Raw genomic sequence first — 25,672 nt, forward strand, 5'->3', positions numbered from 1 at the left:
AATTCTTGGAGCACGCACAATTTATGTGTGTGATGAAACAAGAAATCAGGAAAAGTGGCAGAAAGTTTGAAATGAACAATCCATCATTTAAACATTTACATCCTCTCTATAGGGCTGCAAACCTCTGCTACCACCCAGCATAAAACAACCTGGAAATTCTTTCCACAAATGCCAGGCAGACCCTGCCTACAGTGGGTGGAGAGAGCTTGCTCACTCTGTAGTGGGTAGAGGAACTCTGTGGATTAAGTGAAGTTTATCTTTTCAAACAAGCACCTGGATCTTGCACAGAGAAGCTGTGGCTGCCCCTGGATCCCTGGATGAGTCCAAGGCCAGCTTGGATGGGGCTTGGAGCAACCTGGTCCAGTGGGAGATGATCAATTCCAATCCAAACCATTCCATGATTCTATGATTCTATGTATGTTTTCCCCCACAGGAGAGCTAAAAAATGTACATCAATGAGAAATTGTAAGTGCCTCATGCCCCTCCTCACCACCACCATCCTGCCCCACTCACAGACACCCCACAGGCCCCTGCAGTGTGTGCTCCTTTCATCCTGACATCCATGCCTGGTGAGCTGAGCTCTGTGCTCAGCTTGCTGGATTTATTTGCTTTATAGAACATTGTATGGCAGACTGCAGCACTGCATTCCACCAGGTCACACCGTGCCAGGAAGCTCAGCACAGTACTGGTGAAAAAAAAATAAGTGCAATGATGCCAGAAGTCACAGAATCACAGAAGGCTCGGGGTTGAAAAGGACCTTAAAGATCATCTGGTTCCAACCCCCATCCTCTCATCACTGTCAGCCTTGGTGGCTCTCTGGCCAGACCCATTTAAAACAGCTTTTCCTTGCAAAGCTTTAGAGGAGCAGAATCTCTAGAACTCAGAGAGCTGCCAGAGTGATATGAGTCAGAAATAATTTCAAATTCCCATTAAAAAAGCCTCTGTACCAGAGATGCTACGTGGACACCAGTGCTACCTGGTTTGTCACCTGTCCTCTGGCCACTGCAGTGACCTGCAGAATTCCCAGGGCTCTGTGCCAGAGCCAAATGCCTCCTTCAAGCACTCGGCTCTTTCAACATCTCCGGGGTATTTCACCCTCTCCCCGTGCCACAAAGAGATCAGGAACTGCTCAAATTAAATTCATTTATTAATGGAATGGTTTTAGTAGACCAAAATTGATTTGGATGAAAGGAATGCTTGTCCTTTATGGCTGCCAGAAAAAGTAAATATTGTCTACAGACATTACACAGCTTTCTTTTAACCAAAATTAAATACGGTCCGGAGCAAAGCAAGCAATCTGTAGAATTGTATTGTTATGCTGCTGTTACAAACTATTTACATTGGATAAAAACCAGGTGTCTCAAAGCCAGCTATAACCCTAGCTGATTACTGTTGTGATCCTGTGTGTGTCTTGCCCTCATCTCCCCTTTTTGCTATCAGATATAAATCAGGCATTAGCAAGGTTAAAAAAAGTGAGTGATCCTAAAACCATCACAGAACAAGCAGCAGAGACAGAGAGCGAGTGTCCCTCCCCACCACCCAGCACTGCTCTGTCACATTCCTTCGAGATTTAAGAAGGAGTTTAACCCCTCCCTGAAGCTCTTCCCACATCCAACCTTCTGTCTCTTCAATCAACTTACTTTCAGTGCCAGGAATCCCCAGGCAGGTGATCTCTGGTAGGAGAATATACATTTTAAAGATACGTATTTCAAAGGAGCACATTTTCCTCTAGCAGTGCTGTGTGCTGTCCCTGCATGTTCACAGTAAAACCACGTCAAATAAATATTTGAGGGAAGCAGCACAGTGAGTCCAGTTTCACTTTCCAAACGGAAAGTGGCGTGTCTGCTTTCAGTGGTGGCATCAGGCAGAGGTTGAACACAAACCCAATTTTGCTAAGTCATGATCGGGAACAAAGAAATCCTGCCTAGTTACAAAATACTTGATTAACAACTCAGCCAAAGGGGTCGATTTACTGTACACCAAAGCTGTTTGCTGAAATAGGACTGAAAAGGAAACAATCCTGGAAAGGGCTTCACTTCTGGTTTCACAGCAGACACACAGCACAGAAAGTGTGTTCTTTTTCAGTTTGCAGAAAAAGGATTATTCAGGATAGTTTGTCCATCCAATCAAACATTACTCTGCTGTAACAACATCGTTCTCAGTTCCCTCTCTCTTTGGTCCTCCTGCCTGTATTTCTCCTCCAGCTTTTGCTTTTCAGAGTCCATACTGTAAAAAGTAGAATCTGTGCTTCTCCTGATCTTCTCAAACTGACTGAAATCCGCCACATACTTTCCATTTGGAGAGAGGGAAACCACAGGCACGAACTCATAGCCCCAGTGGATCTCCTCGGGGACGTAGGAAGTCCTGCTCTGGCAGACAGCACTAGTGGACTCCACCGTGGCATTCAGGAGCACCACGAGCTCAAAGTCCTTCTCCTTGAGGTTTTGAGGTGTGAGGTCTCTCAGAGGGCTGCTTTCATCCAAAATGTGGTAGAAGGTTAAAGGCAAAATAAGAAATGGACTCTCCGAAGAGGAGTCAACATTGAATTTGACACTGGCTTGGTTCAGCAGAATCCTCTCCCCTTCTTTGGTTTCGTAGGTCTGAAGAAGTTTCCCAGAGAGTTGACACTGTATCAGGAGGCTCTTCCTCATGTTTGCCACTCTGATCACCAGGCAAAGCTCCCCGTTGTGTTTGGTGATGACAGCACAGTGGCTGAATTTAATCGTCTCTGCCCTTTTTTTCGGCCTGGCGATCTTGGCCAGGAAGGTACCTGTGATGAAGATCTCAATCAGGGTGGTGATGACCAGCTGGGCCACAAGCAAGAAAATGGCATGGGGACACTCCTCGGTGATGAAACGAAATCCATAGCCAATGGTTGTCTGGGACTCCAGGGAGAAGAGGAACGCCCCAGTCAGGGAATCCACATTCTTCACGCACGGCTCCCGCTTTGGGGAGAACTTGTTCATCTCCAAGTCGCCGTGAAGGAAGGCGATGGCGTAGTAGATCACCCCAAAGAGGAACCAGGTCATGACAAAAGTAGCAGCAAACAGGGTGAGTTTGTACCTCCACTTCATGTCTATGACTGTGGTCCACAGGTCCTGCAGGTAGAGCAGGTAGATGCCATCCACTTTGTCTATCCTGACGTTGCTGTGGCCGCTCTTGGACATGACGCGGGGTTTGTGCGCCTTGAGCATGGCGCTGTCGATGCCGCCGTTGACCAGGGGCACGCGGGACATGTTGATCTTCGTGGGCTCCATCCTCACTGCTTCAGTCCTGGGGAGAGAAGAAAAGAAAGCTTAAAGAAGCCAGAGCCAACTGTGAGGAGTACTTGAAAATGTTGATGGAGAGAAGCACAAGCATCATCAAAACACAGCAGCAGTGAATGAAAACAGCTGGAATATAAAGTTACCACCGTACAGTATCTGACATCACAAATAATTTGATATTATTTTTTTTTTTTTTTCCAGGAAAAAAAAAAAGTCATTCTTTGATTCTGGTGCCTGCCAAGTACAGAGAAGTAGGTTTCTTTTATGATAGCATGCAAAAGAAATTTGTCAAAGCTGAAATTTTATATCAGTACTTTATTTCTGTAAAAGGCATTAAATATTTCTTTTTCCTTACGTTTCTCTAGAGAAGAGGCTCTTTTTGATTAGTGAGCAGGTTTTCTTTAATGCCCTGAAGAGAGACATCTGATCAGAATTAAAGTCGCTGGGTTCAGAACGCAGATCCAGCTCACCACCTCTGTCCCTTCCTGCGACAGAGGCAGAATGAGCCAGACCAGCTTTCACTGGGAACAATTAACTTCCACAAGGGATTTACTCAGTCGGATCTGGCTCTTTGTGACGGACCTACAACCAACTTAGAGGGAAACAAAGCAGACCTGAGCACATCAAAGGCGAGGTCTGCAATATTTACACCTGGGTGCAACACTCTGAAGCTGTCTGCACTGGACAGCACTCCCACATTTTAAGCTGTCTGAGGAGGGGGAAAAATAATTTAAAAAAGAAAGTAATTCACAAAGTCAGCATTCTAAACGTGGGCCCTGACCTGTGCGACCCCAGCAATCATTGGAGGACCCAACTCCTGGATTTGTTTACTGGGCACCAGCCTGGATGGAGAGGGAGAGTGCGGGCACCCAGGGCTGGGCAGAGCCTCCAGGGTGAGGCAGAGCCCTGCCCGTGCCAGCTGGAGGAGGCACGGAGCAGCACCCGGCTCACAGGACCAGACAGATTACGTAGAGCAAGGACAGTGCATGTTATAGTCGTTCCCAACAACAAAACTTCCTGCTGACAAAAGCAACAAAGAAAAAAAACATCCCATGCATCCTTTGTGCTTTGGCAGGTCTCACAAAAAGGCATTGTTTTGTCCCATTGTTTTCCTCAAAAAAGAGCCTCCAAGTCAGTGATTAGTTTTCGCCAACTGCTGGAAAAAAAAAAAAAAAGAAAAGGGGAAAAAAAAAAATTAATGTCTTCCTTATAGCTACTTAAAAGAATTTTGCAGGAAGTACAAGATATATTTGTGGGACACACATGTGCCAGCCCAGGACATCAGCATAATTGCTCACTGAAGTACCTTTCCTGTTATGTCAATTAAGGAGAATTCTTGTTTGTGACTGTACTCATCACACTGTTGCAGGTTTTCTGGGAAAGGGTAATTAAACTTAGCCCTTATTAACAACTGTAGCTCATTCCAGTTTTGGTTTAATCACCAACATTTCTCTTCCACAGCTCTGAATCATTGCCACAGATATATATTTATGTAAGAAAGGTGTGCATCATGATCCCAGTAGGAGATTCCTTATGTGACAGTCAAATCAACACACAGTGCGCAGCATGTCCGGATAATAAACAGGAAAAAACCTTCAAGTGATCTGGAAAAGAACAACGGGAGGAAATGTGGGGGCTGGGGAGGACTGTACATGCAACTGCTCTTCAGGCCAACCCAAACCCAGCACTGCTGCCAGGGGGAGGTAAATCTGTGCAGCCTCTGAAGGGAGAGCTGTCAGCAAGTGCACGTTCCTTAGGGAAGAGGCTCCATTCCCCCACACCAAGCCTCTCCCTGCACAGGACATGGATTTAGAATGTGCCTAAAGTCTGTCCTGAAATCGGCACACCTCTCCCTCTCCCTTCCCCTTAGACTTGCACACTGTCAGAACGAGTTTCTGGAAGTATTTGGGATCTCTGCTCCAGTGTTGGAGGCACATCCCCATCCCACCCCCTGCTCAGCCCACCTGGACAGGAGCTCCTGAGAACAATTCCCAGGGCTGACAGCTCCTCCTGCCTTGGAGGTGACAGGGATGGGGACAGCCAAGGCTCCACCTTCCCTCAGAGCTGCAGCTGGTGGGTTTGGGCTGGAGGGGCAGGGACGGGGCTTGCAGGGTCTGAAGGTCAGAGTGACCTGTCCAAGGTCAGGGATGGCCCAAGGGCACTCAGCTCTCCACACTCACCATGGCTCTGCCACAGCCAGGAGACCCCAGATCCTGCAGCAGGGAGGGATGTGTGGGACAGGTGTGTGTGAGATGCAGTGGGAATAACAACAGAATCATGGAATAGTTTGGGTTGGAATGGAAGTTAAAACCATCCAGTGCCACCCCTGCCATGGGCAAAAACACATTCCACTGTGTCAGGTTGCTCCGAGCCTCTGGTCAACCTGTCCATGGACACTTCCAGGGATCCAGGCAACAGCTTCCCTGGAAAACCAGTGCCAGGGCCTGCCCAGCCTCCCAGGGGTCTGGTAAGAGTCCTTGCCCTCGCTCTGCTCTGCCCTGGAATTGGTTGTTCCCTGTCCAAGAGCCCCAAATGAACAGAATCCTGAAACTCCATCAGCCTCCCACATTTCCAGACCTGCTGAAGGACAGCACCACGGACACAACACCAAAATGCCACGGCAGAAGAATTGCCCCCAAAAGATGGGAATTTTCAAGGAGTTTTCAAGGCATGGTCTCTTCGCTGGGCTGCACCAACAGAGAGAGGGGCAGCTGTAAAATTTGCCATTTCAGGTTTTAAGCTGAGAAGTGAAGCTTTGGTGCAGCCCTGGACAAGTCTGGCACACTCCAGGCTGCTCCAGCTCACAGCCAAGGCTGTTCCTCACTGTCCATCTCCCCTGTCCCATGTGTCATATTGATCCCCACATGTGGCAGGGCAGGAAATTTTGGAGTCTGCCATAGGTGAAAGAGGCTTTTTCAGAGCTCCCTCATCATCTTTTGTGTCCTCCCTTGATTTGTGACAAAGTTACTCAGCTTTACAGCCACTTCCTGAAATGGATCCCAGCCAAATCCTGGTGCTTTTTTTGGTGGCAGGGTATTTTTTGTGTTGATTTGCTTCCTTTTTTTTTTTTTTTTTCTCTCACATCACTCTTTCCTGTGTGATCCTGAATTCCTCTAGTGCTCTTTTCCTCCCCAGGGAAATTCCTCTTGGTTTCCTTTCCTTGCAGAAATACTTCCCTTCTCTGCCACAGTGACATGGGAAGAGAGGATCTGTCACGCTGCCTCTGCTCCCCTCCCTTATCACTGGCAGCAGACAGCAGCAATCACTTGGGGGAAGAAACTCTGATGAAACCACCAGTAGAAAAAAGAAAAAAAGGGCTTCAGATGAGTATTCTCTCCTACCCCCACTTCCCCACTGCTTCCTGAGTGAAGTGACCACTATAATATCCCAAAATGGATTATTTATGGATGTCTGTGCATGTAAAAAACCACATTATAGCACCTGCATTGCTATTTCCCATCTTATAGAGGCACCTCACACTCTCTGCCCTGACAATCAACCCCAGCACCTCAGCCAAAACGCTTTGGTTTGTTTGGTTTATGCTCACTCTAAATCCCAAAGCACATCTACCACAGTAAGTTAACATGAGCAAAAAAGCCTAAATAATAAGAGTAATATACATTTTTAAATTAAAAGAACAACTTTTGTCTGTTCCCTGATTTTACACTGATAACTTACTTTTAATTGTTGTAAATCAAAGTGGAGCTGCAAATAAAACTGAGCTGAAGCAGAATTAAGGCAACACACCTCAAGAGGGAAGAAAATGAAATTGTCTCAGGTTTGTCTAGCATTCTAATGCCCTCTAAATTACCTCCTTTCTTCACCAGCCCTTTTGGAGCAGCCAAAGGAGACTCCAAGTTCAGCGCAGACGAAGTCAATAAAACACAGAGCTACATACCAAAGCAGCAAGCATGAATACCTTGCCATCAAGGTAATTCCAGCAGCCAGGGATCGAAGCAGCACATTGCCACTGCTTCCAGGGAGCACATTAGCAGGGAGCCGGGGCCAGCCTGCACACACACAAAAATGCTCCTCTTGCATGGAGCCAGCTTTGCTTGTGCAAGATCTCTCTTGGCAGACACAAGTGATTAAAAGCCTACAGGAGCATGACTTGTTTCGAAGGGCCTCAGCTGTTTTCCTTTTTTTTTTTGCTTTTTTCCCCCAGTCAGATGTGGCTTTGCCACTGGAGCAAATCCTCACGCATGCTTCGCTGCCACTCTGATACGGGGGCAGAACTTGAGCTGTTTTTTCAAGCAGCACAAAAAAACCATTAGCAGGCTTGGCAAGGAAAAAAAAAAAAAGAAAAGCCAGGGTTGAGGAAAGAAAACACTGAGGAGGGCTGCATAATCTTCAGATCTTTCCTAGGTCTGATGTGGTTCAGTAGGTTACAAAAGTGCCTCCTGAATTCTCAGTGCTCTGCGTAGCATGAACATCCTCTTCCCTCTGGGCTGTGCACCAGGTTATGCTGTGCAACTGTCAACCAGCAAAATCCTCCTCAGTGGCTGAGCTGTGGAATTCCTAGGAGTGGAGGGAGGGAAGGAGAGGCTGGAAAAGGGTGCTTTGCCTCTGGCACAGCCACACAGCTGGACACTGCTACCCCGGGCTCCAAAAGGAGCCCTTCACTCACTAGGGAGTGGTGACAGGCAAGCTTGAAAAGCTGAACTCACACATTTTTGGCTTTTATCACAAAAAGACTGAGGCATGAGAACCGTAAATACACCCTCAAGTCAAAAACAGCTCCCAAATTTGTGCCTTCAGCTGCCACCTTAGAGCCACCCATCACACAGAGCAGCCCTGGCAGTGGTCACTCTTCCCAGTTTGGGAGTGGTCACTCTCCCCAGTTTGGGTGCCAGGAGCAGGTGGAAGCAGAGTTACATCGTGGGACAGCACAGGGAGGGCTGAGGGGAGCACTGGTAAAGCCAGAGATGGTTTTTACATCCCTCACAGCAGGGCCAGGGCAAAAACCATTCACAGAGCAGTGGTAAGGAAGCAAAAACCCAAATCCACCTGTCTCTACCTGCTGGGCATGGAAGATGAACGAAAGCTGGAGAAGTCTCATGTGTGTTGTTTCTGAGGGAGATTTGTCCAGGAATGTTGTTGTTCCCCAGGACAGGGTGCAAGGCTTTGCAGTAATTATGGATTTACACAGAGGAGCCTTTGAACGACACTGATGCAAAGAAATAGAAAAACAACCAAAAAGGCAAAATGGAGACAAAAGATGACTCAAAGCTTATTCAATTAATGGAGAAGCTCCCAGTGATTCCCAAAGCCTCCTAGGGGAGAAAAAACACATCCTGCAAGGGTGTGAGCAGTTAACACACTGCAAGTGAGCATCCACCCTCCCAAAATCCTGCCCTCCAGCCTCTGGGCTCTGGGGATGAGCAGGGGCCTGGGCATGCACATCCTTCAAGTACACAAAAGTGTTCTTTCAGGCAGAAATTAATAATCTCTCCACATCATGAAACTCCCCTTTTTGTGCTCAGCAATATGGTTTATGCACAGCTGGGAGAAAAAAAAAAAAAAAAAAAAAACAACAAAAAAAACCCCACCAACCAAAAACAGAAAGGTTCCCCAGAAACCTGTCATGCTTTTAAATTTTTTTTTTTTATGGATGGCTTTTCATCAGCAGCGCAGTACAAAACACTTTAGAATGCCTCCCTGGCTGGCACATTGTTGCTCCAAAATCTTTTCAAACACTGGGACAGCACAGCTAAACATTTAGAACCTGCCCGTGCTGTGATGCTCTTCCCACCCACAAACCCTTTCCTCATTCTTGCTGTGCAAACCATCCCTGGCTCTTTCCACACAGACAAGTCTGAACAGACTCCTGGGATCTTGCCCTCTCTGTTTCTGGGAAGTTGGGTGCCAGGGCTGTTCTGCAAGGCTGAAAGGGACATTTACTGTTGCATTTTGCTTATCGAGCTCTCACCCTGCACTTCCACTTTGAGTTCCATCTCCAGCTGCTGTGGGAACATCCAACATCTCAGCACAGAGAAGGAGCTAAGCTGGGGCAGAGCAGGACTGGTGTCCTATCCCAGTTGAGCTTAGCAGCCGCTACAAAGCCAGGACTAAACTTTCAGACAGATCAATGCCAACTGTTGCCCTGTTTTGCAGTCACAGCCACTATTTCTTCACTCTTCCCTTCCAAGAGAACCTTGGGGACTTCCAACAACTAAATCCAGTGATTCTGCCTCCCTGGAGGTATTTCTCATTACCCCAAGGGGTACCTCACTATCCTGCTTTCCCTCATTTTGTTTTGTACCCCATTCCTCTCCCCTTCCCACTCCCTGAATCAAAAGCTCCAAACCAAGAGTGCTTACCCCACCTCAAGAGAAGTGTGTAGCAGACTGCATCATGCTTTATGCTCAGCAAAAGTCTCCCTGTAGGTTCACACCACCTCTTCCTGACCTCTCCATCACATCAGAGAGTCATGGAATCACCTCCAGAAGGATTTGGTTGGAAGGGACCTTAAAAGTCATCTCATTCCAGCCCCCTGCCACAGGCAGTAACAACTCTGTTTTCTGTGGTTTCAAACTTTGCAAAGCTTCATTTAGTGCAAGGTGTCCTCTCCCCATCTTCCCAGCTCCTCGTCAGTCACAAATGTGGGAACAAAGCCTCAGACTCAAGGAGGAGTCTCAGCTTCACCTCCAAGGATCAGATTTGGGAACCCAAGTGGCAGCAGCTGCACGGTTTGGGGAGCAGGAGGGAGGTGGAGAAGGAGAGCAGGGGATGTGCTGGGAGAAGATTGAAGACAAGCCAAGGAATGCCTCATTTTTTGGCTCTTCCTGCTTGAACAGAAGATCAATTAATCCATGAGGTGCTTTGTTGCATGCCTGAACTCAGAGCTCCTGGGCATCCAGCAGGGTGAGGGTCAGGGATGGAGACACCTGTACACATTCCAGCACGAAACAGGAGCTGGGCAGGGATTTTCTGCAGAATCCTTTTTCACTCAGTCAACTCAGGCCTAGCTAAGTCCTTCCTAAGTACTTAATTCCTTTTTTTGGGAACGGGCTGCTCTGGCTGCTGGGAGAGTGTTTTCACACAGCTCCTGCTGCCTTCCCCATCCCAGAGTGGGGACAGGCCACCTCTCTGGAGCACAGCTCCCAGGGAAAAGGCACCCAGAGAGGCTGGTGCTGCCTTTTTTTGTCTGATTCCAGAGCTGGGCTCAAGGTGGGTGAGTTATTTGCCCCGAAAGCATGTTTTGCCTTGATTTCTGCCTCTTTGGATACTGCCTGGTATAAATTACCTGGCTGAAATCCTCCTGTATGAATTTATGTGCCAAGAGTTTCATGGTTTTGTACCCAAATCAGGGGTGTCCGTGTTTCCTCTCAGTATTCTGGTCACAGCGTGGCAGCTTCAATAGGCAGATAGAAAATAATAATTAGTCTAAAGCCATTTACTGCTGAAGTTATGTTGGACAAAGTTCAAGGGGAAGGGAATTCCCTCCCAGGTCAGCAGGAGAACAAAGGGATTGGACTGGAGTGCTGCAAGGAAAACTCCATAGGAGCCTTCCAGTTGCTAAAGGGGGCTGGAGAGGGACTTTTCACAAGGACAGGAAAGGGGGAATGGCCTCAAGCTGAAGGAGGGCAGGGTTAGATGTGAGGAAAGAATTGTTCTTGGACAGGTGGGGAGTGCCCAGAGCAGCTGGGGCTGCCCCTGGATCCCTGGCAGTGCCCAAGGCCAGGTTGGACACTGGGGCTGGAGCACCTGGGACAGTGGGAGGTGTCCCTGCCATGGCAGGGGGTGGGATGAGATGGTTTTAAGGTCCCTTCCAACCCAAACCATCCCATGATTCCATGATAAGCTTGCTGGGACTGTCATTCCCTGCTCACCACAGGCTGGCTGTGTGCTTGCTTTCCTTCCTTCACAGGAGATAAAGGACAGCACCTTGTTTTAAACCTCCCAGTACTCACCCATCACTTCATCACTTTGAATAATAGCAATAACAATAATAAAGTCAAACTCAGAGCAACTGATTTGCCAGTCTGCAGCTGGTTTGAAATTTGCTGCATCTGTTTCAAAGCTGAAGAGGGGTTAGTGGAACAGAAAACTGCTCTGCTTTCTTTTCTTCTTTGCTTGCCTTTTCCCTCCAAATTCATTTCTTGGCCTAATAAAAATCTGGGTTTGTTTAAAAACAAGCAAGCAAACAAACCCAAAAACAGACACTTCCTCTGGATTTTTAATTTCAGTTGTCAGCAGGTGGTTGAAAATGAAGAGCAGCGTGCCAAGCCATGGCAGGGAGAAAAGTTAGCGCTTTGCTGGTCGTTCAAAAATTTGGATAAAACAGCTGCAGGCTGCCTTCCCCAGGGCTGTGCTTCTCCCTGACTCTCAGCTGAGGCAGGGAAGACATTTATCAGGCAGCAGTGGAGCATTTCAGACCAGGCAGAGCAGACAATTTACAATGGGTTTTTCCCCTCTTTATTTTTTCACGCCAGGTCTCCTGGCGCCCCAAACCCACCATCAGACCCCGGGTTGCAGCAGCCCAAGAGCATCATCTCCTACCTGTATCCCACCCCTACCAGGAAAGGAACCCATCCTGGGGCTCAGCAGCTCTCTTTTTAATTACAGTGTGTGGTGCCAGCTGGTTGCTGTGTGTCCCAGTCAAGTTGGGGTTTGTTTTTAATTAGTCACCGAGCACCAGGGCGCTCTCAGAGCTGGGTGGAGGTGTGGCCATGGGGGTGAGGCTCCCTGCAGGCTGCTGGGGCAGAGTTTTTGCTCTGCTTTCTCCCCACCAACCACATTTCCAGTAAATCACAGCTCTCCTTTAGCCCATGCCACGAGCTCATTAAGAATTGCTTTCATGCCCTGTGAGTAGCCCACAAATATTATGCACACAGACTCTGCAGAGATAAACCTGCTCATCATTTTCCGTTCTCTGTGCAGCCACTAAATCTCAACACTGAAATGTCAGGCTATTAGAAGAGTTTTCCACCAAAAAAAAAAAAAAAATTCCTGTGCCTTTTAAATATCTAAAAACCTTAATAGTATTGAAAGCAATGGTAGGGTGCAAAAGGCCATGAAGCTGGTAAGGGAAAAAAAAAATCATTTTATTTAAAGGTCTGTATACTAGTAACCTTTTTTTTCATCTATTCCTAATGTGGACCAAAATCAAATCTAACTGGGGAAACAGCACACCTTCACCCAGCAGGCAGGTGGATGCTGTTACTGGAGTAAAGTTTTTCCTATAAAAAAAATCCTGGAACCTTTAAACCTGTTTGTTGTAGCTGATCTGTGCTGCCTTATGTAGGCAGAGCAGTGATAAATACAGAGTAGCCTGCTAAATAATCCAAATTTTTGTCATCTCTGCATGGCCAGGACACAGCAGTGAATTTGCAGGGATGTTTGCCATCGTACAAAACACGTTTCCAAGAAAGAAGGATGGGTTTGTCAGGGTTTCATCTTAAAACTTGTTGCAAGCTGATTTTCTCAGGAAGTTATTTGGTTATGAAGAATAGCCCTGCCTGTGTGAACAAGTTCACACCGTGGAAAATGTTTTCAAAAAGAGACTCTTCTCTCATGCTGACAAAATGCAGCCCGTGGGACAAAGTACCCACTTCTCTCACCCAATCCTAAATGATTTTTACATTGGATGTAAAAATTGGACACCTTTCTCTCCTAGGCAAAGCACAGATGATGTTACTGGCACATGTAACTGACTTATTTTTTTATAATTAATTGCTTTACAGTGAGTTACAGCAATTGTGGACAATATTCTCTTTGAGGGGCACATCTTCAAAAATGTTCATTCTTACCCCATTTTCTCTGCACTACAAAGATTTCAAATTGCATAAAGTACCCATTTCCCTGGATTGTCAAGGTCTGATAAATGGAGAAAAAGCTCTGCTTCATCTCAAACAAATGTTTGGAAGCTACTTCACCTAAACAAAACTTATAATTTTTAAATTCTGGAAAGAAAAATTCTGTAGCATCCAATAGATTCAGGATGGGATATTGCACAGGCAAACATTTATGTGCACTTACATAGAAGTCAGTGATTTATTAAAATACTTTACCAAAATATTTTTATTAAAATTTTAAAGTATTTATTAAATATTATTCTTTATATTTTAGAAGTATTTATTAAAGTACTTTTTAATTAAAATATCATTCCATGGTATGTGAGCTCAGCTGGTTGGTGTCTGGTGCTAAAAACACCAAGGTTGGAGGCCATTACCTTAAAAATTGGGTTTGATGTCCTTGTGGGACCCTTCCAACCCAGAAGATTCTGTGATTCTGTGATTCCCAATTCTATAAAGCACAAGCAGTTGCAAACCTAAAACACTGATGTGGGACATTCTGCCCTATCTAAAGTCACTTGTGGATCCATCTTCTTCCACACACATCCCCCTTTGGGCCATTATTTCATTGAATAATATCTCTAGATCTTGGAACAAAATAATTTCCTCAAATGCCCAGCCTTGGACACATCCACAGGGACCAGGAACCACCTGGAGCTGTGCTCTCAGAGCCAAGTCCTTTGCAAAAAACATCTCCCAAAGCTGTGCTGGGCTCACCCTGGGGCTCACACACCCTGTCCCCATCCCTGTCCCACTCCTGTCCCAACCCTGCTGCCCCTCACCAGCACCCAGAGGGGCCAGAAGTGGTCATGGGGGTCACTAAACCACCAAAATTCTGGGCTGATGTACAAACCAGGGCCTTTCACCTGCTTCCCTGAGGTGGTCAGGCGAGAATTAAAGATATCAGTGACACTTCCCCATTGGTGTAGGGTTACTTACCCTCAGTGCAGCCCAAAAGTTTTGTTTCAGAGCAGCTTTCTCTTTTTTTTTTTTTTTTTATTTAATTTTCCTCCTGACCAATCCATGGATGTGGTTAATTTAAGGTTTAAAAGGCTTTTGCTCACACATACACACACACCCATATATGTTTTCCACTGAAGTCTGTGTTTTTTCCTAGACCCACCCAAATTCCAGTACATAGCTCACTCGTGTGCCAAGCTTCCCTACTCTCCTTGCAATGAGTGGAAAAATGCTCTTTTTTCCACTCCTGCACATTTTAGCAGGGGAACCACGTGGAGGAGAAGGGAGAATTTAGTTATACCTGTGTTTTCAAAGCAGAAATAGGAAAGAACCTCAGTGTTCTCTGTGGGAATGCTTTCTTCCTAAGGTTTATGAGGTTCTGAGCCCCTGTGCTTGCTTGGCACTCAGCAGGAATTGTGGAGTGCCAAGGAGATATAAAAATTAATAAATGCAAAGCAAAAGTAGCTGCTGCTTGGTAAAACTCCATTCTGTTCATATGGAGTACTTCACACACCTGAATGTTTTGGTATTTTAGGTGAGGGCTGAGAGAAAATCAAAGATTAATGGTAAGAAACACTGGGGAGTTTTGAGTGGAAATGGCTTCAGTTGTGTCCTTTAACGGGGTATTTTGGGCTACCAGCAAATTCATGGAATCCCAGAATGATTTGGGTGGGAAGAGACCTTAAAGATCATGGCAAGGACACCTTCCATTACTCCAGGTTGCTCCAAATCCTGTCCAGTTTGGATTTGAACTTGGGGAAAGCTGGTGGACCAAGGGCTGTAACAACACACGAGCTCCATCCAAAGCCTTTTCCATTTCCCTGGCCTCCATGGGGATTCTCTGATGCCTGATTAAGCCTGGTCCCCCTTGATTTCCTCTTCTCAGGAAAGGCATTAATAAATCCTCTCTGACTTACAGAGCTCCCTGTTTTCCTGGAGCTTGTTGGAACATAATTTCTGAAGCCTCTGTTCACCTGCCAAGCCAAGCTGAAATTAGCTCACGGATTTAAAGATGTGGGCTGGTTTGTATCCCTTCACTCTTAGGTGATGGAAATTAAAATTGGCCAGGTTAATTATTTATCCTTTCCATCAGCAACATGCTAACATTGCACAGGAGCTTATTGTCACTCATGTATCTGTAAAAATTGGAATAAAAATTGGTATTTTTTTAAAGAAGAAGCTGTTTCCTGAGTTTCTTGACTGGGAGGTTACACAGCCCTGCTCTGTTGTGTCCTCCAGATAAACTCCCAAGGAATCAGAGGGAAAAGAATCTTTATTTTCCTCATGGCTTTCCCAAATTGCTTGATCCCTGCCAATTTCCATGACACAGACCCCTCAGTCAGCTGCAGAGACTGTGGCTTCAGAAAGGGAGGAAATAGCATGAAAGTACTGGTGCACATCGATGTTTTTGGATTTTTTCGCCAAAACAGAAATATCAAAACAAAATTTAAAAAAAAGGAAAAATATAAGAAAAAAATGTTTCCATTTTTCTGGCAAAAATAAAAAATAAAAAATAAACCAAAAAACAAAACAACAAAGCATAACAAGGTCATTCTGCCTGTTTGTCCAAACCAAAGCTAAGCCTTTCCTTTTGAGATTTGCACAGACGTGTGTGTGTGTGCCTCATTTATATCAGGTGAGGAACAAAACATTCCTTGGAGCGACAGATTGTGACACCTTGCTTCCACAAAGCCAAAACACAATTTTTTTACTGTTCAAAATTGTGGGTTGTTTTTTTTTTTCCATCTAAACCTGCATTTTCAGCCCATAAGGCTTCTGCTTGAAAAGTCTCAGCCAACTGTAAGGACCACGTGGGATTGTTTGGTGACAAGTGACACTTGGAGGGACACAGCCTGTCCTGGTTATTGGGATCTGGGAACACAACTACAATTCCCTCCTCCTTGTTCTTTTCATCACAGTTTCTTAGGAACCTCCATAAAAACAGTGATAATGTGCCCAAACAAGAGAAAAATCTCACGCTGCTTTTCAAAGCCCCTGCGTTTCCTCACCCTCAAAGGAGCCTGATTTCCTCATTTATTTACACATCCCTTATCTTTATGGCTGCTCCTTTCTGATCCCATGTCATCTCCAAAGCTCCTGCAATCTTTTCCAGTTGGGAAGGTCCAGCTTTGATCACTGGAGTCATCAGGCTGAATAGAACATTGTTCCTGCTCCGACGAGAATTTTTTCCGACTGCGCTCAGGACACCGCAAACTTATTTTTACAACACTCAGCAGCTCCTCTACCTTGTTTTTCTGTGAGTTTTACAGATTGCCGTGGGTTTCAGGAGGCACTTTGATGTTTTCCAAGCTGCCTGATTTATGAGAACAAAAAAATACCACCGTTCCCCAATTATTTTCTGTCGCCTCGTAATAAGGCTCGATGCATCAATGGAAATTCAGTCTAGGCACAAAGAATAACTGGGGAATGAGGAAATCAACTGCATCTCCCACAAGAGATCATTCTTCCAGTGGAAAAATCAACCTTTTTGATCTCTAACCCTCTGTAATTTTCCTGTAATATTTAATAAAGTCTCCATTTTCATTGGAAAACACACTTGATGGGAAATGTATAACTGGTAGACCTTTCTGTGTTATTTTAGTGCTGTTTATATTCTATTTTAGTGCTGTTTGAACATATTCATATTTTGTAGGTGAGTGCTGAAGATAAGTGGTTGCAAAAAGCAGCTGAGCAGGGCAGTGAATATCTCCAATTGCAGCGGATTTCAGAAGGGATTAAGGTCATGGCACTGCTGAAAGTCCAGGGACTCATTCCACCTGCCAGGTGGCAGCTCAGTGGCAAAGCAGAAAACTCCTCAATTCCCTGTTAAACCCAGCCTTTCCCAAAGTAAAAACTCTTCCTGAAAACTGTTCTCTTGCTCCATTTTCTGCACAGCTCAGACTTCTGGTCTGCAGGCAGCTTGGTGCCACAGCATCTCCAAAATCCAGCTTTTCTTCCAATCCAGATTTTCAGTCTATTAACATTTCCCAACAGTCCTGCTCACAGTCCTTCTCATCTGACCCACTCAAAAATTCTGGGATAAAACAAAAATCTAATTTATTTTCTGCTATTTTGACCATTTGAATTTCTTCTACATTAATTCAAACACATCTTTCACTTCTTTATACCCCTAAAGGTCACAGTCAAACCTTTCCACAGCTGCTGCCATGACCCTCATAGCTCTGCTTTCTTCTGCACTTTGTTGGCATCTCATTCCTCTTTGTCCTCAAATCAATCCCTGGGTTTTTGGGGTTTTTTTTCTCCTTTCCTGGTTTAGACTTCTCCCATTCCACAATAGCTTCCCATGTGACATAAAAAAAATTCCCACATCCTGAAAATCCACCTGTGTGAGATACAACTTCCACAAGCTTCTCCCCATCATTGTGTTCACCTGCAAAGTCCCTCCTGTGTGTCCTTCACTGTTAGATCTGAAATAATTTACAGCAGATCCAAAGTTTTCCTCTTTGTTCATCTGACTGCAAAGTGTGTTTGCACAGCACCTGCTGCACTGTGAGAAATAATTTGTTCTGACTGTAGGCTACGTTCAGCATCAGCATGGATAATAAGTGATTTATTTCCTTGGAATCACTCGTTTTTCCAGGATAAAAACCTGGGATACCTTGAGGGATGGATGTGTCCATTACCTGAGACCAGATGCTGAACTTTTAGACAGCTGAATTTGTCTTTTCCTTGCACTTCTATAGCAAGGCCGGAGCTTTTGAAAGATGCCAAGTTTATTTATTCCATGAAAATCAACTGTTGCAGTGCAGGTGGAGGTACCCCCCTCCTCCTGGAAGGATGAGAATTGCACATGTTAATTACCTGGTACAGGTGTGCATTTGAAGTTGGAATATCCTAAATAAATACAGGTCAGTCTGAGTTGTACTGCTGAAGCCTTTCAGGTGAAATCCCATGGGAAGTGCTGTGCTGTGTGGGATCCCAGGTGAGATCACACACCCTGTCCATCACACACACGGTTTAGTTGTTGTAAAAAATGCAAATTATGCACTGAAGATTACGAACAAGTTTCTTAAATAAAAACAACCCATCTAGGAGTTTAAAATAAGGTGTAGGATATGTCTGCTCTGTTTCAAAGGTTCTTGCCTGTGGCATTCCCTGTCACAGGTCAGCTTGGTTATCCCTGCCAACACAGAAAGTGTCACAACCACCCTCACCAAAATATGGATTCATCAAGCCTGAAGGTTTAAAAGGCTCCCTCGTCCATGATCACAGAATCCCAGAATCATCAGGGATGGAAGAGCCCTTCAGCATCATCCAGTGCCACCCCAGCCCCACCAGCATCACCCAAACCCTGTCCCCAAGGGCACATCCAGACTCCTCTGGGACAATTCCAGTGACTCCAAACCTCCCTGGGCAGCTCATCCCAAGGCCTGACCACTCTGCCAGGAAAATTTTCTTTCCCAGTCTCCAACCTGAGCCTCCCCTGGTGTCATTTGAGGCCATTTCCTCTCCTCCTTTCCCTTGGGACATGGCAGCAGAGCCCGACCCCCCGGCTGTCCCCTCCTGGCAGGAGCTGTGAGAGCCACAAGGTCCCACTGAGCCTCCTTTGCTCCAGCTCAGCCCCTTCCCAGCTCCCTCAGGAATTCTCCAGCCCCTTCCCAGCTCCCTCAGGAACTCTCCAGCCCCTTCCCAGCTCCCTCAGGAACTCTCCAGCCCCTTCCCAGCTCCCTCAGGAACTCTCCAGCCCCTTCCCAGCTCCCTCAGGAACTCTCCATTCCCTTCCCAGCTCCTCAGGAACTCTCCAGCCCCTTCCCAGCTCCGTTCCCTGCCCTGGACACGCTCCAGCCCCTCCAGGTCTCTCCTGCAGGACCAGAACTGGGCACAGCCCTGGAGGGGCCTCTCCGAGCCAGCCCAGAGGGACAATCCCTGCCCTGCTCCTGCTGGACACACAATTCCTCATCCAGCCCAGCTGCCAGCGGCCTCTTGCCCCCCTGGGCACCCCTGGGCTCGTGTCCAGCCCCTGTCACCAGCATGCTCAATGTTTTTATCTGTGCAATTCCAAAATCCTAAGGTGGGTTTGGTCTCTCTCCAGGCAGCACTGACAGAGCCAGAGGTCACAGCCTCGAGCTGCACCCAGGGAAATACAGGTTGGATATCAGGGAAAAGTTTTTACAGAAATGGTGATAAAGTTCTGGAGTGGCTGCCCGGGGAGGTGGTGGAGTCACCACCCCTGGGTGGGTTTAACAAAACCTGGATGTGGCACTGGGTGCCAGGGCTGGGCTGAGGTGCTGGGGCTGGGTTAGACTCAATGATCTTGGAAGTCTCTTCCAACCCAGTGATTCTGGGAATTCTGTGAAAATATGAACAACCCACATCCTACACCTCTCTCACTGCTGCTTCTTTCAAAGGTTCCCCTTTTTGTGGTGGGATTTCAAATCCTCCTCTCCTTTTCACCAGGGTCACCTGCCATTTCTTAGCAAGATGGGAGCCAGTGATCAATTGATAAAGAGCAAAAAAGCTGAACCAGAATTATTTGGTGGCAAAATATATAACAATAATATATAATATAATAATATATTACTTGTTTTATAATAGTAATATATATTAGTATTGTGGTGCCTCAAGCTGAGCAAAGCTGAAGATCAGGAACAATTTCCATTAATTTCTGTTAAGTAACTGGAGTTTTACAAACTCAACTAAGCAAATTCTTGTCCACTGTTTCATTTTGAGGCTGGGGAATGAGGATCTGGTCGTTCTTCCTGCTTTTTTTGCAGATTTCACTCTAAATATTTCAGCTGATATAGAAAAGTGCTTAAATCATAGTTTCTTGTGAGGACAGAAAGGTTGTTACTGACTGCTAAGGTATTTTTAGTATTTATGAGATGTCTTGGGTGATGAACAAATTTCTTGTATTTCTCTGCATTTCTTGTGATGGTAAAGCATTGAAGCATTTAAAGACATGGTTTCCTCTCAAGCATTTTCACTGTTTATCAACCAAAAATACCCCTGCAAAGGCAGGACCCCACACTGAGCTACAGCAGGAGGATAAATCACTGGGGTTGCCCCACTGAAATGTGTCTTCTTGCATTTCTGCACAAAAAAAAATCAAAGAAATTTTTTTAAAATAAGATTTTATGTTCCCAGGCTGAGACCTTAAAAAAGGGTAGAGAGATTTATTGCCAATAAGTATTATTTTGAGTCATGATCAAGTCACAGGTTTGAACATTTTATTCTGACAAGATAAGAAGTAAATCCTAAGTTTTGTAATTTTTGTTCAAAAATATAGTTAAATTGTATCCATTTCTATTTCAAAATGATACATTTATGGTTCATTGCCTTTTTTGGTTTTCTGGGGGGGTTTTTTTTGATGGTTTGGAGTTTCTTTGGATATCTTTTGTGGATTTTTTAGACTGCAACAACAGAACAGAGTAGGAAAGTACTTCAAGGACCAGGAACCCCAACAGACTCCCTTACAACAATTAATTTTCTTATAATAATTTCATTTTTAGGGAAAAAAAGAGTTTTAATCTAAAAATACTAAGCTGGGAACAGTCCAGAGATCAACAACCAAGTGCCACTAATTGTGCCAGTCAACCAAACTCAATGTAGGGCTAAAATAAAATGATGCCTTAAAAGGTTTTCTGTTTTTCATCCCATTTTTTGTGAGAAAGTTTTGCCATTTGCATAAGGAAATGAATCAGGATTGCAACTCCAACACCTCCTCCCGGATGCTGGTACACTTTTGGTCTTCTCTGGAAATCAAAGTCTGTTTGCTTGGGTGAGAGAGTTCAGAAAAGAACAGCTGGCATGGAAGTGTCAGCTTGGAGTGGAGCATTGCTGAGCAGAAAACAAAGGGGAAACTTTGGGGAAATTTCACAGACAAGTTCAGAAAAATCACAAAAACATTCGTCTGGTTGCCATTTTCCTTGGGAAATTAGAAATTAAATTGAAATCATTTAACCAGGAAAATGTATTCACTGGTTTAAATGCAAACCTCTATTTTATCCTATTTAATTTGGGTTTTTTTATATTTTATTTGTATCTATTTTATTATATGTTTTTGTCAAGCTGTATAATTCCAGAGAGGAAAAGGGGAAATTTTGATCATGATATATTTTACCCTTTTCTCTCCATCAGTTTGTGCTAAGAATACATCTTTTAAAGTCATCTAAGTAGGTGCATTGTTATATATATTCCTTCCCTACAACTTTATGGTAAATTAGATAATTATTTTTATCATATATTCTCAGTGCAAAAGTCCTAATTTTAGATAAGGAAAAGTTCATTATGCGAAACCAGATAGAATCAACAGTGAAACTCCTCAGTTAAAACAATGGAGATCAAATTAATCTGATCAGGTTGTACTATTGTCCCAGTCAAAATTTATTTTATTTTATGATTTTTGAGTCATGACAAAGAGAAGGTGGCTCTCTGAGCACAGACAAATCCAGCTGAGGATCTCCATGAGAAAACCCAACCAGAAAGGAGCCAAATATGATTTTAAATGGGACCAACCCTTGTCCCAGCACTTCACTTTCACCAGAGGCAGCAGAAGCTTTGCAGAAGGTTCTGCTGGAAGATGAAATTTGCCAAACCCCTTTTTCCCCAGTGGGTGTAAAGAACTGCAGAGGTCCCAAAACTCTGCAGTTTTATCCTAAAACTGCAGGATTATCCCAAAAATCCCTCTTCACGTCCAAGCAATATTTGTCCAGTGAAGGGTGACAACACCTAAAGCTTCACTCCTGTCACGTCTCGTTCCCTTTCTGCCTGGCCACGACCTCTGCCCTGCTGTGAACCCCAGGGTGTGCTGGCCACACAAAGCCAATCTCCTGCCCTGACAGGACACTTCCCTGCTCCTGGGGGAGGCAGAGATGCTCGGGGTGGTGATGGATCCACGTGCATTTCCCAGCACAGCACAGGCAGGCAGAGAGTGAGCAGGAGTTTCAGTTCATGCACAGCCAGTCCTTGGGAGCTGCTTCTTGCCTGCTGACTCCAGGAACATGATTTTTGCCTAATTCTTTTCCACATTATACCAAACTCTTTACCCTATTACCACCAAGTTCTTTTCCATATTAACACCAAGCTCTTTACCATAGTAACATCTAGTTCCTTGCCATATTAACACCAAACTCTTTACCATATTAACACCAAGCCCTTTACCACATTAACATCAAGTTATTTGCCACTTTAACATCAAGTTCTTTACCATATTAACACCAAGCCCATTACCATATTAACACCAAGTTCTTAAACACCAAGTTCTTTGCCATATTATGACCAAGTTCTTAAACACCAAGTTCTTTGCCATATTAACTCCAAGCCCTTTACCACATTAACATCAAGTTATTTGCCACTTTATATCATATTAACATCAAGTTCTTTCCCATATTAACATCAAACTCTTTACCATATTACCACCAAGACCTTTACCATATTAACATCAAATTCTTTGCCACTTTATACCATATTAACATCAAGTTATTTACCATATTAGCACCAAGACCTTTACCATATTAACACCAAGTTCTTAAACACCAAGCTCTTTGCCAGATTAACACCAAGTTCTTTGCCATATAAACTCCAAGCCCTTTACCATATTAACACCAAGTTCTTTCCCATATTAACACCAAGCTCTTTGCCATATTAAAATCCAGTTCCTTGCCACTTTAACATCAAGTTCTTTACCATATTAACATCAATTTCCTTGACATATTAACACCAAACTCTTTCCCATATTAACACCAAGCCCTTTACCATATTAACATCAAATTCTTTGCCACTTTATACTGTATAAACATCAAGTCCTTTACCATATTAACACCAAACCCTTTACCATATTAACACCAAGTCCTTGAACACCAAACTCTTTGCCATATTAGCACCAAGTCTATTGCCATATTAACTCCAATTTACCATAGTAACAAACACATCCAGACACATGGAATGCTGAAATGACGCTCAAACCTGTAATAACTCACTCAAGGAATTAATTACTTCTCTCACCCCAAGGGGTTAAGGACAGCTTAGCTTTTAAATATTTAGCATTTAGTAAATTCTTTCCTAGTAAATTGAGAAAGTTGATTTTAACTGTTTCATACAAAAATCAATTATTTTTATAATTTTCATACACATATAAGTTTCCTCTAATGGTAAAGACTTTTTCCTCCATCAAGCAAACAAATAAAAAAAAGCATCACCCCAAAACCTGGCTTGTTTTACCTTGAGGAAAAGAGAATCAAAATTTATTTCAAAATGCTCTGAGGTTCAGCATGTAAACCAGTAACATTTCTGTTTTTCTTGGTCCTTCCCAGCCTTGGTCTCCACCTGTTCCCAAAGAACACAGCCTGTCTCTGTGGACTGCGTGTCTGAGGAGAGGGAAACAGGACAGGAGGCAGAAATAATATTCCAGAGAGCTTTAATGAAATCTGGATAAATCAATAAAAAAATTCAGCTGCAATCAGGGCTGTGGGCTAATGGCTTGTTTGCTTCATTGCATGAGGAGCTAGGATAAAAAAGAACTATTTGCTTTCATTTGAAATGCTATAAAAAGTAACAGACAAAACTACTGTATGTACGTTGGAAGACTGAAGCCCAAGTCATCTGCTGCTGTTTTTGTCTCTAGGCCATGCCTCATTTACTGAGATGAAATTCCTGGGGAATTTTTTGGTCTGGTCTACTACTCTGCTTTATAAAAGTGATGCCAGTTTGTTCTGTACAAGCAGCACCGTGTTACACTCCAGGCTTGCTCGCTCCCTCCTGTTAGCTGGTTATTAGGGAGTGCAGAGAGCATTGTGACATTTTACAACCAGGAAAATAAAGAAAACATTTCTTTAGCAGCAAATCTTCTCCTTCCTCCTCAATTAAAAAAAAAAAAATCACAAGAAAACACAGACTTGGTAGGTAAATACACAGGCACTGTGATCAGAAAGACCCTGCAAATGCTTTTAAATACAATATGGGAGGGAACAAGATTAGTTAAAAAGTGCTGTGGATATTCATGGTTCAGAAAGGAAAGCCAGCTTTGTTCCTCTTCACAACCAGCCCCTCATGGAGAAAAAGAGATTTTATCTGTAACTCTCACTGCAGCACGATCCCAGTGTGAAAATTAAAAGGGAGGCAGTAGAAAATAGAGGGGAATTTGCACCACGGGCTTTGATTGCAATTCTAAGGAACAGCCAGAGCTGTCGAAAACAAGTTGTGTGAAGACACAGGCAAAAGTTGGAAGACAATGCCTGAAGTTCTCCAACTCAGACATGTTTACATTCTTTACACCTTCCACAGAAAACTGACATTCTCTTTTCTTAGACACAAAGGTAAAAGGGACAGGAGAAAGTTCCAGGCAGGTTTTCCCACCACACCAATGAAAACTGATTTCTGCACTGGTAAAAAGAGCAAGAACTGGCTGAAAGTTCTGATTCCAACACTCTAAACAGCACCCTGGATTTCTACAGGGAAAAAATCCTGGCAGGAAAATAGGGACAAAGACAGATTCAGCATCTGTCCCCCTCCCCAACATATTAAAATCTCAGCCCCATGCATTACAAACCCCACATTTCAGTGCTTTACATCAGTGGAAAGACCAAACTGTGACAGCTTTTGTTTAATTGCTGAACTGCCTCTATGTCAAAATCCAGAAAAAGGCACAATTTTATAAACATTTTTTTTCTCTTACACACAGTTTCTAAATCCTTAAACTACCAAAGTATAGAAAAAATAAGAAAAGCACCTACTCCTTAGCTTCCAGCTCCACACAGCTCCCAAAGCACTGCTAAGCATGTATGGATTTTTGACAAATACCTCTTACCTGTAAAAGAGCAATGTTCAGATTCCTTACTAGATGTTATCGTCATGACAAGTCAAACAATCTTTTTTTGGGCGGCTTTTCAATAAAGCATGTGTGCATTTAAAAAAAAAAACAAAAAAACAAACAAAAAAAAAAAACTTTAAAAACCCCAGAAAAAATCCAACACAAAACAAACCCTTCAGAAAGTCTCCCTTCCCTCGCTGTCAGTCAAAAACAAGTTGAAATAAGCCTGAGTTGGAATTACCTGAATAAAGAAACTGGAGAGAGGGAGGGAGGAGAGGGAGGGAGGGAGGGAGAAAGAGACAAAAAAAAAAAAAAAAAAAAAAAAGAAAAAGAGTCCAAGAGGAGACTCAGTGATGTCAGCAGTGTGTGTTAAGGAAATCTACAGCTGAGCCCAGCAAACTTTATAACAGCACAGCTCCCAGCACCCAGTTACATGGTAAGCAAATACCTGCTTCAGAGGAAACTGATTTACTTCTAAAGAAGCCAGTTAATCTTTGAAGAAACTTCAGCCAGGCTGATCAAAGTCCCTGAAAGGCATTATTTCCTAAATAAATAAGGTTATTAGTGGTTGTATAAAGTTAAGAAAGAGGAAGAAGGATAAAAAAAATCAACGTTATCGATTACCCCTTTCCTGCTGGCAAAAGGGAGATTGAAACTCATCTGAAATAAATCCTAAATTCAGGTTATGGCTGTCACACATTGAGCTGCAGCAGCTGAAATCCTTGACCACCAAATTTTCCAATGGGTTTATCCACAACACTCCTTTCTTTTGATGGCTTTTTCTGGGCTTGCCTGGGTGCCTTTCTGCTTTTGTTTCCCAGTTGCAGAGAGCACAGGCAGGGATGATTTGAGTCAGGTACCTTGAAGAAAGGGTTTAAAGC

General features: G+C 44.2%; 1 protein-coding gene across 11 annotated transcripts in view; it reads right to left on the reverse strand.

The window, feature by feature from the left end:
• Positions 1 to 1,126: 1,126 nt before the first annotated feature.
• KCNJ15 (potassium inwardly rectifying channel subfamily J member 15) overlaps positions 1,127 to 25,672 on the reverse strand; it is a 36,870-nt gene continuing 12,324 nt past the window's right edge. Inside the window, exons 1-2 of one of the 11 annotated variants that reach the window (XM_085587113.1) lie at positions 25,033 to 25,125; positions 1,127 to 3,273 (exon numbers count right to left, since the gene is read on the reverse strand). In XM_085587113.1, the coding sequence (XP_085443239.1) occupies positions 2,127 to 3,257 (1,131 nt within the window). In that variant the 5' untranslated portion in view covers positions 3,258 to 3,273; positions 25,033 to 25,125 and the 3' untranslated portion in view covers positions 1,127 to 2,126. Of the gene's footprint in view, positions 3,274 to 3,621; positions 4,016 to 4,047; positions 5,000 to 7,077; positions 8,764 to 11,768; positions 18,538 to 24,714; positions 24,926 to 24,963; positions 25,009 to 25,032; positions 25,126 to 25,672 lie in introns of those variants that run through there. The other 10 variants (XM_085587130.1, XM_085587094.1, XM_085587108.1 and 7 more) reach the window with 10 other exon arrangements.

Source organism: Lonchura striata, chromosome 1 (assembly GCF_050655825.1).
Source record: "Lonchura striata isolate lonStrDom1 chromosome 1, ASM5065582v1, whole genome shotgun sequence".
Classification (NCBI taxonomy): domain Eukaryota; kingdom Metazoa; phylum Chordata; class Aves; order Passeriformes; family Estrildidae; genus Lonchura; species Lonchura striata.